Source organism: Centropristis striata, chromosome 2 (assembly GCF_030273125.1).
Source record: "Centropristis striata isolate RG_2023a ecotype Rhode Island chromosome 2, C.striata_1.0, whole genome shotgun sequence".
Lineage (NCBI taxonomy): Eukaryota > Metazoa > Chordata > Actinopteri > Perciformes > Serranidae > Centropristis > Centropristis striata.
The window spans coordinates 27,589,183-27,606,003 of NC_081518.1; the positions used below are offsets into that span (position 1 = coordinate 27,589,183).

Below are 16,821 nucleotides of genomic sequence, written 5' to 3' on the forward strand. Positions count from 1 at the left end.
TGTAACCTCACCTGTACTCACCTGTTACCTGTACATTAAGACAAGGTAACTCAAGGTAATAATTTCTAAAAAGTACAACACATCTGCTGATTTACCGGCAGGCACTACCCTTTCAAAGTAAAAGTGGACACTTGCGACCCTCACGATGCTTCAAACAAACCACAACAAGAACATCCAAGTTGTAACAAACCAGAATTATCTTTAAAGTGGCCCTAGCCCACTTACATGACCCATTTCCTGTTGCCCTCTTTTTAATATTTGCCACCAGATTAGCCTTTAAGTTGTTGCGCGGCATCATCACCCTCTGCTCCTGGCAACTGCAGACTTCACACCCTGATGCCTCCACCTCTCCTGGACCCGTTAGTCTCTTTGAGCCTGTGTGACAGATGGGCCCCTGCTGCACCATTTCTATCCTAACTCAAACTCCTCAATGACCAACCCCTCTGATAATTAAAACAGATGAGAGAATATTAAGAGTGAGGCGCGTGGAGAAAGCGGACGAAAATACCAGAGACCAGATGCTCGGTGCGCTCTGCCACTTGGTGTTCAGGCCAGTTCCATCTTCACTGAGACGGAAAAGGAAGCAGATAATAAAATGAGCGCTGTAATGACCTAAACCCAGAGAACACTGTCCACACAGCCACAAACCAAGGGTCCAGAGGATTGCAGAGGAAAGTGCTCATTCTCTTCGACACCTTTAACTGCATAGAGAGACAATAAAACAGCTGAACAGCGTCCTCTTGTCCCTCTGAACCGCTCTGAAATGTGTTTTTTATTAAAAGATCGACAAAGATGTACCGTTTATCATAGAAAGAAACTGTAAGAAGTGGAATAATGGTCAGAATTTGAACTTTCCGGCAGTTCTTGAATGCATCATAGGTTATGAAAGTTTCTGTAAGAAGAAATAACCAAAATTAAGCTTAAAATTGTGATATTTCTGTCTAAATCACTTTATTCTCCATTTATATTCATTTAAAATATTGCCAAAAATAAGCCGTTTTTTAATAACTAGATCCTGTTAAAAACATTAAATTGTGCGCTCCTCAATGCTACTGGGAAGTCACAATTGATTCTGCTGAGACAAACGGTCAAGTGACAAATATTCACTGAAAATCTTTTTACACAGAACTGAGAGGAGAGGACAGAAGATGTTGTAAAAATGTAAACTGGAAAAGTGTTGTGTATATATTAATTCCATTTTATTCCAATTGAAAAAAAATCTGAGATATTCAACAATGAATATTAGCCATAATATGTCAAAAGTAGAGAAGACATTCTGACATTGTTTGTTTGATTATATTGTTCAATAAGTCAGGACACTGATTTAAACCAAGAAATGTTTCTTCATGTTTATGATATTTCAGACAGATTGTGACTACATGCATTTATATTAATAGCTATTAGGTATAGTTATTGCGCTCCTCATCGCTACTGGGAAGTCACGATTGATTCTGCGATTCTGAGATGAACGATCACGTGAAAAATATTCACTGTAATTCGACAGAACAGAAGGCTGTTTACACAGAGAGGAGAGGACAGGAGAGGCTGTAAAAATGTAAATAGTTGAATACGTATAATATGTGGAGACACAATTTTTTCCCACCTTTTTACGCATTTGGAAAGGTATTATATATAGAAATTCCATATTATTCGAATTTTTTTATAACTGTTATTTTGCAGAAAATACATTTTTGAGTTGTGCAGTGAACTAGAAGGCCACAATGAGTAAAATGTAAAAAAAAAAAAAAAAAGGACAAAAAAACCCACCCTCACGCACACATACACACACACCTCTGGGGCCCTTCCTCTGGCACCTGAGCCTCCTCATGCAGGTCACACAGTACAGTGAGCTTTTGTGGCGGTGCACTGAAGCACACAAAGGCCACGGCTGCAGCCGCAGCAGCATCTGGGTTGTGAAACTCTCCCTACCCTATCCCCACTTCCACAGCTGGGACTCATCCAGCTAGAGGGGACCTGTGACAGTCAAAAAAAACATGCGCGATAAATGATGACAAAGGCCTTATGTTGTCAGGGTCGCTCTGGAGCAAATGGCCTGTGGGGAGACATGTGAGAGTGGCAGTGGGAGGAAAGCAACTGCCAGCAGTCATGAGACAAGAAATAACTTGGACTACATAAAGACATGTAAAATAAGATGCTTTTGTTGGGTTAAACTGGATATAGGATAGGACATTTTGTAGCTAAATATCTACATTTCTAGCAATAATAAAAGGCTGGCATCCGTTTAATGAGCAGATTACACTGCTTTAGCGTCTTAGACATGGGTTAGAAAGTTTGTTCGCAAAGTAATCTAGGCCACAGGCAGCAGGTTTGTTGGCTCTGCTGGAAACAGAGGGAGGAGGGAGGAGACAGGGCACGCTGCTGCCAGGAGCACGATTATTGGAGTCTGGACAGAGTCATTTTTGGTGGCTTTCTCACCATGATATACATTTGTTGCTTCATCTGTATTGTAGTTTCTGTTACTGGGAAATGATCATGTAGATCTTATCATTCATTGATTTATTCCCCAGGCTGAAAACAATCATCAATAAAATGTGATGAACACATTTAGATGCTGCCTTCCAATAAAAATTAAAGCATAACCAACTCAGCAACTTTTAATGTTTACAGTTTCACATCATGAGCACATGAATGTTTTTACCCACTGAAATATCTCAGCAGCAATTTAATGGATTGTAATGACATTCTGTACAGACGAGCATGATTCCCAGAGGATGAACCCTAATGACTGTGGTGATCCCCTGACTTTTCCTCTCCATGAGGTTGTTATTTATGTTTTTTACCGAAATGTTTAAGGAAAGATTGGATGGATTGCCACTAAACAAAAATGTAACTACATTAACTTTGCATCTAGTGCCACCATCAGTTCAAAATCGTATTACAAACCATATTTATTGTTAAGCAGTGCGCTCTCATGGCTTCATAATTAAGATAAAAGCAAAAGCAGACGTGCGGATGTAGAGATGCACAGTACAAAGAACAACAAGGTCCACTTTCAGTTCAACACAGGACAAGACAAGACACAAAATGCAGTCTGTTTAACCCACCTATACATTCCTGAATCCTCCTGCTAGTTTATATAAGCAACTGAAAACTCCCCCACAACCTCTAATACTGACTTGGGTAGTTTCACACTGGAGTTAGCTGAAAGTCTCATACAGATGCTAAACAGTGTCAAATATGTTTAATATCATCATATCTGTGGTTTGCAGGAACGTACAATGCCAACATCTGTTTCTGGCAACTGTGCTTGTTTGATAAGATCAAATTAGATAAGATAAGATAAGATAAGATAAGATAAGATAAGATAAGATAAGATAAGATAAGATAAGATAAGATAAGATAAGATAAGATAAGATAAGATGTGGGGAAATTCAGTTGCCACAGCAGCTTAAGATATAGATGGAGTAACAAAGAATGTTTCGTCAAATTTGCCTATAAAAACAAAAAACAACACATTAAAACACACACACACACACACACACACACACACAATATACATATGTTATTATTAATATTGCACATAGGCTTTTTCCTGAGTATTTTGCATTGCACAGATTTTGTTAAAAAATAGATTGTTGAATGTTAAATGGATTGTTGAATCTTTAATAGATTGTTGGATGTTTAATAGATTGTTGTATGTTGTAATATGAACATTAAAATAAAAATATATAAGAAATATATGTATATATGTAAAGGATATACAAAGGATAATATGAAAGGGTATAAAACAGACGTATAATATAGAAAATATAGAGAAGATATTTATATAAGGTATGCTGTATAGCAGATATTTAAAAGTAAAAAGTGTGCTATTTCGTATGATGATAACTATAAGTTTAATAATGTAATAAAATATTTTGTGCAACATTACTTGTACTAAACATTTGCATGTTGCAAACTGATTTTTTTTCTCTCTCGTGCCTCCATGATGTTGTTATTTATGGGTTGTTGTTTTTTTTTACTGAAATGTTTCGATGGACTGTACTTTGTACACACATTCATGTTCACTATGAACTTTTCATCTAGTGCCACCACCATCATCAAAATTGTATTACAAACCATATTTATTGTTAAGCAGTGCCTTCTCGTTTGCATGTTAGATGGTGATCATGGTCAATTTATACCTGCTTAGAATCAGCTTGTAAGCATTGTAAACATGAGCATTTTTGCGCTAGGGATGGGCATTTTGAAGAAACCTGCTAACTCAAATATCTATAACGTTAATGATAAAATAAATCGATTAATCTCTGCATGGAAACATGGGCAAAATAAAACATGTATAGACAGTACTATGCAAAAGCCTGTTTTGATGACCGACACTTCTATTTTGAAAGGACAAAAAAGACTTTCTGTCTATAGTAAAACTAAATCAAGTGAGATTAAACTGTAAAGATAACATCAAGGAGTTCAATGTTTTATGTTTTAGCCCCAGAAGAGGCATGAGGTTAGTTTTCACAGTTATCTTGCATATTTAAGTATATTTTGTGTTTAAATAACTTTTGGATAAAAGTAAACTCAGTAATTCATGCTAGCAAGGTTTGATACAGTAAGCTAGTTTTGCTCAAATTAATACTCCTATATTTCTGTGTGTTTTATAATTGTTATTGCAACTTTCAGTTTGCAAACTGTAACTTTATCCAACTTAATTCTCAGCTCATTGGCTTATTGACGTACGGCCGCAGAACTGAACGCTCAGTGTGTTTCAGTTCAGTGATACTGATACACAGTCAGAGATACAATTACGATTAAAAAATACACAGATCCATTAAAATTTCAATGTGATTGACCAAATTCTTAACAACGATTAATCGGTCATCAATTAATTATTCCAATCCCTAGTTTGCAAGCTGATGTTAGCGTTTAGCTCAAAGAACTGCTGTGCTTCAGTTCAGCCTCACAGAGCTGCAGACTTTCATTCACGCACTTTTCAGTGTGTGCAAAGGCTGGACAGTTTAGTCCCTTGAATGTGTCCATAAACCTGAAACGGCCACAGAGAGCAGCTTAAAGTCATCTCAGGCTGTATCAGGGCTGCTACCTCAGGTGTGTTCCATTCGTGGTTAGTCATTGCATGTGTGTGTTGCATGACTAACCTCATTAATGCATGGCCGCGCACTGTTGAATAACTACATGGTGGAATGGGCAAATAATGTTTGGGGGTTTAAGGTTGAGGCAGAGGGAGCCCAGGCAGAGAGCTGGATTAACAGTTTTGAAGGACACGCTGGGGACGTAATATATAATCCCACTCTGCAATATTTATACCTTTACATACCCCTGCATGCTATGAGGAAACCAGCACAGACAGGAAATGGGAGCTGCCAGGAATGGGGGAAAAAAAAATCTGTATTTATAGAGGAGCTGGAAACATATGTGGAGTCCCAGTTATGCAGAATAATAATGAGATCTGCTGATTTGGCTCGGGACAAACACGTTGGCATCAGTATTGTTACATCTGTTAATATTCATTTCCTATTCTTATTTGTATTCCTAACCTATTTTGCATTCTGCCGTCCTAGAGTGGATGTCCTGCAGAGGTATTTCAATATTATTTATTATGTTTACCCCAGTTGCTTTAATGCATCTCTACTCTTTCTATCTCCAATGTCAGCAAAAAGCCTTGTGTGCCTGTATTGGTGCAGCTATTCACCGCAAATTCCTTATTATTTATTAATTTATTTTACATTTAGGGAAGTGGAACTTTTCAAAAATGCAATGGATAATGGCATGTTTGTATTAATGATGTCGCCCTTGTTGCTGCATGAAGGACGATATATGGCCTTCCAGAGGACATGTGGGAGAAAATGCACTGTTAGAGTGCTCTGCGGGGTAAGAGTTCAAACTCGGCTCAGTACTTTCAGTGGTTTATGCTCATTAGAAGAGCTCAAGCCTACAGAGCTGCAGTCAGATGCAGTTCAAGGAGAGAGTTGGAGGTAAGAGTAATGAAGGCATGAATGAATTTAAATGAGCCCACACACTGTTGTCTCTCCCACTGCCCTCCATTCCCTGCACCAGCTATCTAAGCACACAGTTAATGTTAGTGTAGCTGTATTGAAAGGCAAGCAATAAACAGTCATCAACTCTAGTCATATGTGTGCACTACATCAACAGAGAGATTAAAACATTGACGGATGGAGACAGCACCACTGGCTTAAATCGATTGCGGCTTACATACACAGCTGGTATAAAGCTAATAAGGAATAATGCTGCATTGATTGCAATACTGAGGTGCAGCTATTGAGTTACAGATAAAGGTTTGCAGCAAATAATAGAGTGCATGATTATCTCAGAGTGTGCGGTGGCAGGAGTGTGTTTGTGTGGGTTTGTGTGTGTGTGTGTGTGTGTGGGGGGGGGGGGGTCGTACTCACCCATAAGTGGTGTTGCTGGCCCTCTTACTCGCTGCCCTGGAGCGGCTGGACTTCAACTCTCCACTCATGCTCGTGTCTGCGTGGAAGAAGAGCAACCAATTAACTTTGTAATGATACAGTAGAGAGCAGCAGCAGGGGCACAAAGCACAGAGAAGAATAGTCAGCCGATGAACTAACCTGAAGTCCTGCTACATGGTCTGATCTTGTTTATGCTAAACCCAACTTACTCTTTATTTCAGCAAAAATAACTTCTAGTTGCTGTCATCATTAATCAATCAAAGTCTGCAGATGTGTGTGCATGGAGGAGGGTGGGGTGGATGAATAGACCAAAACAAAACCAAATGTAAACATTGAGTCGTAAACATCATTTTATCCAAAACCATGATCTTTTAGTAAATCTAACTATAGAGACTCAATCCCAAATCAGACACATCTGCAATGCTGCACTTTCCGATGTTTTCACTGTGATTTCGAAATAAGATCGCCAACACCAGTGTATGTATAATTGATTTATACATATTTAACAATCTACATGTGAAATTTAATTTATGTACATGGAGATTTACATGTATAATTATGATACGAAAGTAACTGATGAGAGAAAGCAGTAAGAATGCTTGGGCGACGATCTTAAGAGTACATGTTTATTTTCACTGTACTGTATTTTATTGTGAAGGACAGAAGTACAGTCCGGGTGTGTTGAGAACGATGGTTGACAACAGTGTTATTTATTCGGCTAACCCAGAAACATCCGATTCCTCCCGAAAAAATCAGCAGCCCTCATTGTTTTACAGCGAGGAGATGCAAGTGTTTGATGTGCGATACAGTTAGCACGCGGCTAATTCACCGGTGTTAGCATCCTTTTGCCGACTTTGGTAAAACCGAGGCTAACGTACATGGTTAAAACGATATACAGTGTGAGAGATAAGAAGTTAGACTTTAGTTTCACACCATTTAATTAATTGGAAGCATAACATGATCATTTATATTCATAGTTAATGTGAAATTTTGACAGAATCTTAGCCCAAGTGTGTCAGATTTGGGATACAGTTATGTTAAGTAAATTTGATGACTAAACCTAACCAAACAGTGAGACAACAAAACAACCACAGATGGTTACTAATATGCTTCATGTGCACTTAAAGTAGCTCTGTTTAACCCTCTGAATCCCAAAAAGCCGTTTCAGGGTATTTTTGCTCTTTTTACATTTTACTCGCTGTGGCCTTGTATTTTAATGCAATATATACAATTTATAAGTCCTGCAGCTCTTTGAAATCAGCACAATCATGGCAAGAATTGAGAACAACTCAAACATTTCTTTCATGCAGAATATCAGTTATAATGACAAACATTTTTACTAACCTGAAGACCTTCTACACGATTTGATCTTGTTTATCCTAAACCTGGTTTAGTCTTTATTTCAGCACAATGAACTTGTAGTTGCTGTCATCATTTGACATGATTAGGGCGGGCTCAGACTGACAGTTGCTGTTTTTCACACACATATATCATCCATCACTCTCTGTTGATTGCTTCTGCCACTCTGAGCCAGCTGTTCACCTCCATTTTTGTCTCCAGTCTGCAAGCGTGCATCAGAAAGCCGGTGCAGCTTTCGACTTGTCTCAAAAGCCAAACCTCATCTCTTTCTGTCTTTGTACATCTCTTCTACAAACACCTCTGCAGACATGTTCCAATGGGCCTGTTAACCATGAGCCATCTTGATTACAGGACATGCCAACAGCTCGCTGCTCGTGTTGGTCGAGGCTCAGCAGTGATTTACCAAAGGTGAGTGTAAAAGAGAGAAAAAAGTGCAGGAGCAGAAAGAGGAGGAGGAGAGGAGAGGAGGCCGGTCTGACATGGACAGATGGGTGGTGAATGGAGTGTGACTGGGCCAGCTGCGCATACACTCACACAGCGTGACTGTCAAATGGCTGGAAGCTACAATTAATTAAGTATGGGTTTGAATGTGTGAAAAGAAATTTAGACACGTGTATGTGCCTTTACCTCCCACAGCACAGATAATTTCCTGACAGTTTTAGTCAAACAGTGACCTGCTGGATGGCTTCTCTGCAGCCAACTCTGCTGGTGGGGGACTGGCCCCCACTGCTGACACATTAACTATTACCTGCCTGAGACTTGCATGCATGCACATCCAGAACACTGCGGCTGTGTTTGCACTGTGAGGAAAATAGGCACAAATATAATATTTGGGCTGCACGATTTGGAGAAAAACATCAAATTGCAATCATTTTGACTGATATTGCAATTGTGATATTTTTCACAATATTGAAGGGAATCATACCTTTTGCATTATTATTCACAAATATATTTAATATGCCCATGGTGTGATTTTTTTCTGTACCAAACAGATTTTTTCATCTGTAGAATATGTTTTGCAGGCCGGGACATCTTTGCAGCACCACAAAACATTATTAAGAATGTTTTTCTGGAATTTCAAAAGATATGTGAAAAATATGATGATTATGGTTTTTGAATGTTATGCCCAAACAAGTAGAGGCATTAATGACCTTGACAACAAGGGACATCATATGACAGCCTGGTCTTTACTGCATTGACATTGTCACTGGATATCGTTTTTTGTTGACGTATCACAAAAATAATCAATCATAGCCTGCCTATTTGTGTGCATGGAAGAGGTCAGGATGGATGAACTGCTCAAAACCAAATGTAAACATTTAGTTATGTACATAAACATACTCATTTTAACCAAAACCATGATCTTTTAGAAACCTAACCAAGTAGTTTTGATGACTAAACCTAACCAAACAGTGACTATTCCACAACATTTACCACAGGTGGTTACTAATATACGTCATATGCACTTAAAGTAGCTTTTTTTTTAACCCTCTGGACCTCAACAAGTCGTTTCAAGGCATTTTTTGCTCTTTTTACATTTTACTCACTGTGTATTTCACTACAATATGTAAGTCCAGTAGCTCTGTGGAATCAGCACAATCATGACTAGAAGTGTCAACAACTCAAAATGTCTTTCGTGTAGAAAATCATGATTATAATGACTTAAACCTAAAAAAATGAAAAAAAAACTAAGTTGAATTTGTCTAATCAATTCTTTTTTTCACATTTTACATTTATATATACAACATTTTTCCAAGTGCCTACAAGCATCATGAATATTGGAAAGAAAAACTGTCTCCACATACTATACATATTGAAGTATTTGCATTTTAAAACCCTCTACTTGCAACCTCTCCTGTCCTCTCTTCTCAGCTCTGTGTAAACAGATTTTCAGCGAATATTTGTCACGTGACTGTTCGTCTCAGCAGAATCAATCATGTCTTCACAGTGTCGATGAGGAGCAGAATTTAATGTTTTTAACAGGATCTAGTTATTCCAAATGGTTTATTTTTTACAACGTTTAAAGAGGCATGTAGACTAGTGATTTTGACAAAAATATCTCAACGTTAAGCTTCTTTCGGTCACTTTTTCTAACAGAAACATTCGTAACCTATGATCCATTCAATCCTGGATTGTTGGAAAGTTCAAACAAAATGTCTGTTTTTACAGTTTCTTTCTACGATAAACAGTGTATTTTTGGCGATCCTTCAAAGAAAACATGTTCAATTGAGATCATGGGCTTCAGAGGGTTAAATCACAATATTAACCGCAACCATTACAACTGAAACTGGAATCCAAGAGAAAACTTTGCCCTCCAAATGCAATTGAGAAAGCAGCTTTGTTGTATGTCATTATAGGAGACAGGGCTGCATGTTATTAAAAATAGGACTATTACAGCAAACTTTTTTCGTCTCTTGTTGCCAACCACGACAGCAAAGGCCATGCTTTTCATTCACCAGTGTTATATTTTATGCAACTGTAACTATTTTCCTCCAAAGAGAAGAATAAAATGAAACAGATATTTCAAAACATTCTGGACAGTTCTTTGTCTGCACAGGTTGGTGCAGAAGTGACTGTATGGCAGTGGGAAACAAAACTGAGTTTTATAATGTGTTTGCTGAGCATCATGACGACTGTGTGATTGACTGCATGAAGAAGTCATTACACAGGAAGAGGGGAGGAAGCTGCTGAGCACAGTTGTCTCGCTCTACGGGAGCAAAACCTCAGGAGGTAATCAGACTGTTATTTGGTAAACAAAATCCTATGTGCTACTATTAGCTTCTCCAGTGCAGACTTCATACACACACACATGCACACACACCTAAACAAAAACACACGTATATTATTGTTAAATGTACTGATTAAAGCTTTTACACTTTAAATGCTATTTTTGGTTTGCTGTTTTGATTCATGATAATGCTGACGTCAGTAATGACATTGTTTACATATATATATATATATATATATATATATATATATATATATATATGTCATGCCAGAAAAAACATTTTTCTTTAATAATTCGAGTTAACAAAGGCTGAGTAATATAGTATCCGTTATTAGGACCGTTAGCTGCAAGTCGCCGTCTCAGCCACTGAGAGCTGCGTGCAAACAATCAACATGCTGTGAATTCATTCTACAGCCACTTTAAATAAATACATAAATAACACTTTAATGTAAATATAAAATGGCAGCGCTGGTATAGTATATGGAGAATTGAATCCATTCCAGTGGTGTTTGACCATTATCACAAAATAACTCGTATGGTGATTGTATCATTATGTCATAATAATGCTGTATAGGGAGCCAATATTCTCACTACAGATCAGCTGGATCAGGAACAAGACTCCAGTACAGGTAGATCATACAGAAATCAAATAGTACTTTGTAAGAGAAAAAGGGCAAAGGGCAGCAGAGGACAAATGAAGGTCACACACGACCAGCTCTAATGAATTACAAGGCGTCAGCCGGTGCCGCTCTGCTGTCTTTCTCTGTGCTTTGTATGAACGGACGTCAGGCTGAGTGCCAGTCTGATGCTTCACACCGAGCCAAAGTAAAAGCTGGCTTAATAACATGCTACCTGGAAACAAAATAACACAGTAACAACGCGAAAAAGCTTTTCTTGTTCTGCATTATTCTGAATCCCTAGAGTAGGCCGGAGACTGGACCCATCCGTCAGTCAGTCAGTCAAACAGTCAGACAGACAGTCAGTCAGACAGTGTCCACCCTGCTGAAGAGTCCCTGAATTGTCTATCAGCTCTGTCTGAAATCACTTTCACCTCCCTACCTACAGTAAAAAGACAGGTAAGTATTTTGTTGAGATATTTTTTTTACATTACTACATATAATAATTAGACTTTAGGCGATTAATGTACGCAAAACTCAAGAAGAAAATATCAAGAAAGTGATGCTGCTTTCCCAACGTCTCCATTCAGTGCCTCGTCTATCATCTGCCTGCTTCTGACCCAGAATCTGATCTCAACTCTCCGTCTAAAAGGACGTCCAATTTCCTTAAATGCATCCTGAGATGCGAGGAGGCTTTCCAGAGTAGATATAAATGAGGATACACCACTGTGTGCTTTTGTAAAAGTCTTTTCGGCACCTTTGAAATGAATATCTTGTAAAGCTATCAGTGGTTACTTTTTTGTTTGTACATTCAGATTTAAATAAAATGTACTGCTTGATATGGACAGACAGCAATGGAGACTTTTGGATTTGGACTATAAAACATACTCGTAATAAAAGGCTAATTAATCAAACAGTCCTGAGAGTTGTGACAACATTTAGATGATGCAGCTGTGCTATAAATCATATATATTAGAGGTGGGGGGGAAAAAATCTATACAGCAGACTATTGCAATATTTTATTGATTCATGGCTGGTATCGATATTTAGGAGCCAGCAGCAAGCTCATTTTTAGGAATATACTGATATCATATGAAACTAAAAGATCTCAGGAATATATAGGCATTAAATATATCAGGATATTGTGTCAGGTAGTTGTCGAAATAACTGTAAGCCAAATAGCCTACATAAAATTAGGCTATTTGGCTATATTGTTGCGATTTTCGTGACTCAAGTATCGGGATAAAATCGTATCGTGGGGCCTCTGGGAATTCACACCTCTATATGATGTTACTTTAAAATCACGGCTCAGATGCAAGGATATCTCATTTTGTTAAATGTCTGTTGCCTAGACTCTGGGACTAGGACGAGGAGAGGAGTCAAGGATGCATAAACTGAGAAATGGGAAAGGCTTCTAGACGCTGAAACACATGAATTTAGGGGAATTCATGCATTTTATGTTCACAGACCTTTTCTTGGCAAGCAGTTACATTTTCTGTGAAAACATGTGTACACACATTCTACCACTAACATCTTAACAACATAGCGGTAGGGGAAAACCGCTAGCAAATTAGTATATTTTGCATGGCAATATATCGATTCATGGCCGCCAAGTATCGATATTTAGTGTTCCGACAGCCCATCAGTATTTTTGCCATTTTTTAGCGGGCTCACTTTAAGAAATATACTGGAGATACTGCATCATATGAAAACTAGAAGATCTAAGGAATCTATAGGGATCATGTGCATATCATGTCTGGGAAAAGTTGAAATAATACTGTAAAGTTAGTCTTTTTTATGTTTATTCAAAAAAAAATTCAGAGCAGTGAAGTGTAAAGTTGAGGAAAGTTTGATAAAATGCTGCAGTTGTTGTCGTCCATACATGTTTGTTATCAGTTCAGTTCAGTTTGACTGAATACTTTGTTGGTCAGTCTGTCGGTTTGACTCTCATTGTGGAGAAATAAAAAGACTGAAGTGAGATGAATAGACTGAAAATTTTCTCTTATTTGACAAAACAATTCTTGATTGAATTTAATTTTGTGGACACAAAATGCAGTTAAACAGTTAAAATGTAATATGTTGTATCGCAATACTCACCATCTCACAAGATGCTTAAAATCACAATAATATTGTATCGTGACTCAAGTATCGGGATAAAATTGTATCGTGGGGCCTCTGGGGATTGCCACCACTATTTACCCAGCATTTCATTTCTGCCTTCAAGAAATAAAGCCACCATTATTTGCCTTGTACCTTTAATGAAACATGGCAACACACCATGAAAATAGTTAACATACTGTCATATAAGAACATACAGTTTACTGCAGTTGTATTAATCTGTGCACTTTGAAGTCACTGCTGTGAGGGAGATGGGATAAAATGATCAGATAAAATTTTGCTCAATTTTCTGTCTTCTATCATCATTTTCCTGATTCTTACATTTTTCATGTAATGAATGGAACAACAGCCTGAAATGGGTTTTTTTAAATATTTTTTTCAGTTATCTCTAAATCAGAAAACTGATTTCACAACAGAACATGATGACTGACACAAACATTTTAAGTGTTATCTCAATCTAAGAAAGAAAAAAGTTTTCTAATTACACACTTTTCTTTTCTCAAACAGTGCACCGAAAAAAAAAGACAAAAATAACAAAGCAATTATGACTGAATGCCTTTGCAACAATCATTTACGGCAACTACGGCAACTGGGACTGCAAGATTGATTCCACTTTAACTGGCTCTGGCAGATTTAACAAACTGTTTCATACCTTGGTGAAGCTGCAGTAAGATATTTTTCTGATCTTTTCTTTTTTGTTATCGTGCAATCTGCCACTTCTTTCCATCTAATTGGTAATTATATTGTTAAACCTCAATTTTTTTGATTATCTTTGCTCAGAACAAAGCTGTAAAGAAAAAAAAAAGTACAAAATAAAATCCTCCGGCTCAGTTTATCCTATTCTTCAAATATGACAAAGGCTGTTCCACTTTTATTTTGCGGTAATTATTAAATTAATTAGATAATCTGGATGCTCTATTTGCATCCTACGTGTATTTTATAGATTAGAAAATATGTCATTCTTTGCTTTATATTCACTTTAATACACTGATTTTTATTTTTTTTTTGCCCTCACTTGCCTCAAAGTGCATTAATCAGGCCACAGTCTGGCTCCCTACATATGAAGAGAAGGTCGTTTGTCAAATGTGGATGTAAAAGCGCAGCGTGCATGTCTCTTGTTGACAGGCTCTGCGATCTCCACTTCTTGCACTGCAAATGACCTCAGGTCAGACTTGGAGCCAAGCAGCGACCGTGCCGCTATAGTTTCCACTCTCTGGGCTTAATGCAGAGTAATCACACTGTCAGCATTAAACATGGATTATAACCCACAAGTAAATAAAGCAAAGCATGTAGAAAAGATAGGGAAGGTGGATGTGAATATCATGTTGTGAGCCAGAATGAAAATGGATCTACATACCAAAGCAGCAGAAAAGAAGGTGAATGAAAGTTCTTGTACTACACCAACAAACTGATCTGAGTTACAGAAATTATCCTACATCACGAAAAACCACAGAGACACAGGCCAAGGTGAGTTTTAACTTTCAGCCAGTGTTGAGCTCTATTGAAGACTTTACTTCCCCAAAAGGCATGAAGCTTTGTAAGCAGAGTTTCTGAACTATAGTGTGAAAGTTGAGGGGAAATGTAGCAGCTCAGATAAGGAATTGTTCACAACACAGATGCACTATTCATTCATTCAACAGCTGAAAAAAAAGCACGGTTTAGTCCATCATCAGACGTAATTAAGCTTTCTGTTGCACAATCCTTTATGCTCAGAGAGCCTGACCTTGCCAATGTTGGATTTGATTATATGTACTTGCACAGTTTTGCTGAAGTTGTCAGAACACCTCTAAATGCATCATAACCTCAAACATCCCACAGAGAAAAAAATACTATCTGATTGGATCAATGTGTGGGTACGGAGAAAACCAGGGAAAACAGCTCTGAGGCAAAAGTGAAAAAGAACCTGGGATTCAGACAGATTCTAAGAACTGAGAGGCTGGAAGACAGAAACACAAGACATGAGAGGGAAGGGGGGAAAAAAGAGGCACAGTGGAAAATATTGTCTTCCAGAAACAGTGCTGCATGCAAACATCCACTAACACATGCAAACACACGCACACACACACACACACACACACACACACACACACACACACACACAGGGATAAACCCCTGCATACTCACATCTTGGGCTGAACAGGGTCATATCACGGATGCAAAACAAGCAGGAATCTGAGAGATGAGACGCTAGCCGAGGATTTCTTTGCTTCTCTCTTGCAACTCTCTTTTTTTTACGTCCTCACTCTTGCTGTGCGTGTATGCTTTGTGGCTGCCGTTTGGCTAACTGCTGTGATACTACTGAGTCAGTGACAAACCAGCTAGAGAAGCACCAATGGGATGTACCAAATGTTTTCCTGTGGCAGGGGTGAGTAGGGGTGCACCGGGCTGTTCCATTAGCAGGAGAACTGGCAGGAGGATTGGATGAGTGTGCAGCTGCTTTCCCCTCAGCAACAGGAGCTTGGCTGGAGCTCAGGGCTTACAGATTCCAGCCAGGCGAAGAGGAAGCTGCCGGAGTGTGTGTGAGTGTGTGTGTGTAGAGCAGGAACCTGAAGACACAGCTTTGCATACACACAACCAATGTGTATGGGTTAGGGTTAGGCTGTCTCTTTGTCTGTCTGCAGCTAATCTCACATAGTACAGGACAAATCAGCCTAATACTTTTTATGCTTAAAGACCTGTCATGGTGATTCATAGTTTTGAAAAACCCATTTTATTGACTGTTGGTATCTCTGGAAATCAGCTAGGCTAAAAATAAGCCTCACTTGCTCTGTTGCAGGACACATTTTGAAAGCCTTTATGGCAGCTAAAAAGCTGACATCCATAGAAAAGTTTGCTTTCATTATAAACTGGAGCATCTGCAGCCCTTCCCCCCCGCCAATGTATCTTTTCTGTAAAAAGTAACCAAAATGAAGCTTTGAATTGTGATATTTCTTTCTGAATCACTATTCAGTATTCTATATGTCTCATATAAGACGTTGCCAAAAAATAAACTGTTTGTAACAACTATTCATTCGTTCATTCATTCATTCATTATCCTTAACCGCTTATCTGCACTCAGGTCGCGGGTGTAATAACTAGATCCTGTTTAAAACATTAAATTCTGCTCCTCAGCGACACTGTGAAGCCATGATTGATTCTGCTGAGACGAACGGCCATGTGACAAATATTCACTGAAAATCTGTTTACACAGAGCTGAGAGGAGAGGACAGGGGAGGTTGTAAAAATGCAAATAGTAAATAGTAATATGTATGCGTGTGGAGACCCAATTTTTTTTTTTTAACCAATATTCATGACACTTATTCCATCCAACGAAATGTATCAGAAAAACTCAACTTGCGTTGTTTCGTTTTATGATTTATGTCATTATAACTGTATAACTGAGTTGTTTCCACTTCTAGCTATGATTTTGCTGATTCCACAGAGCTGCAGGACTTATATATTGCATTCTGCTGACACGAATATTCACTGAAAATCAGACAGAACCATAGACAGTATATAAATAATGGACGTAGTCACCGTGACGTCACCCATTGGTTTGTGGACTGCCCGTTGGAAGCCTCGAGTTCAGCGTTACACTCGTCGCCATTTTGCGACGCCA

At 38.3% G+C, this 16,821-nt stretch overlaps 1 protein-coding gene across 1 annotated transcript in view; it reads right to left on the minus strand.

Moving 5' to 3' along the window:
- The window catches only part of LOC131989771 (heterogeneous nuclear ribonucleoprotein C-like), a 58,156-nt gene extending 42,662 nt beyond the window's left edge, over positions 1–15,494 (minus strand). Inside the window, exons 1-2 of the mRNA XM_059355103.1 lie at positions 15,348–15,494; positions 6,384–6,459 (exon numbers count right to left, since the gene is read on the minus strand). Coding sequence (XP_059211086.1) covers positions 6,384–6,459; positions 15,348–15,369 — 98 coding nt within the window. The 5' untranslated portion in view covers positions 15,370–15,494. The remainder of the gene's footprint in view (positions 1–6,383; positions 6,460–15,347) is intronic.
- Positions 15,495–16,821: the final 1,327 nt, after the last annotated feature.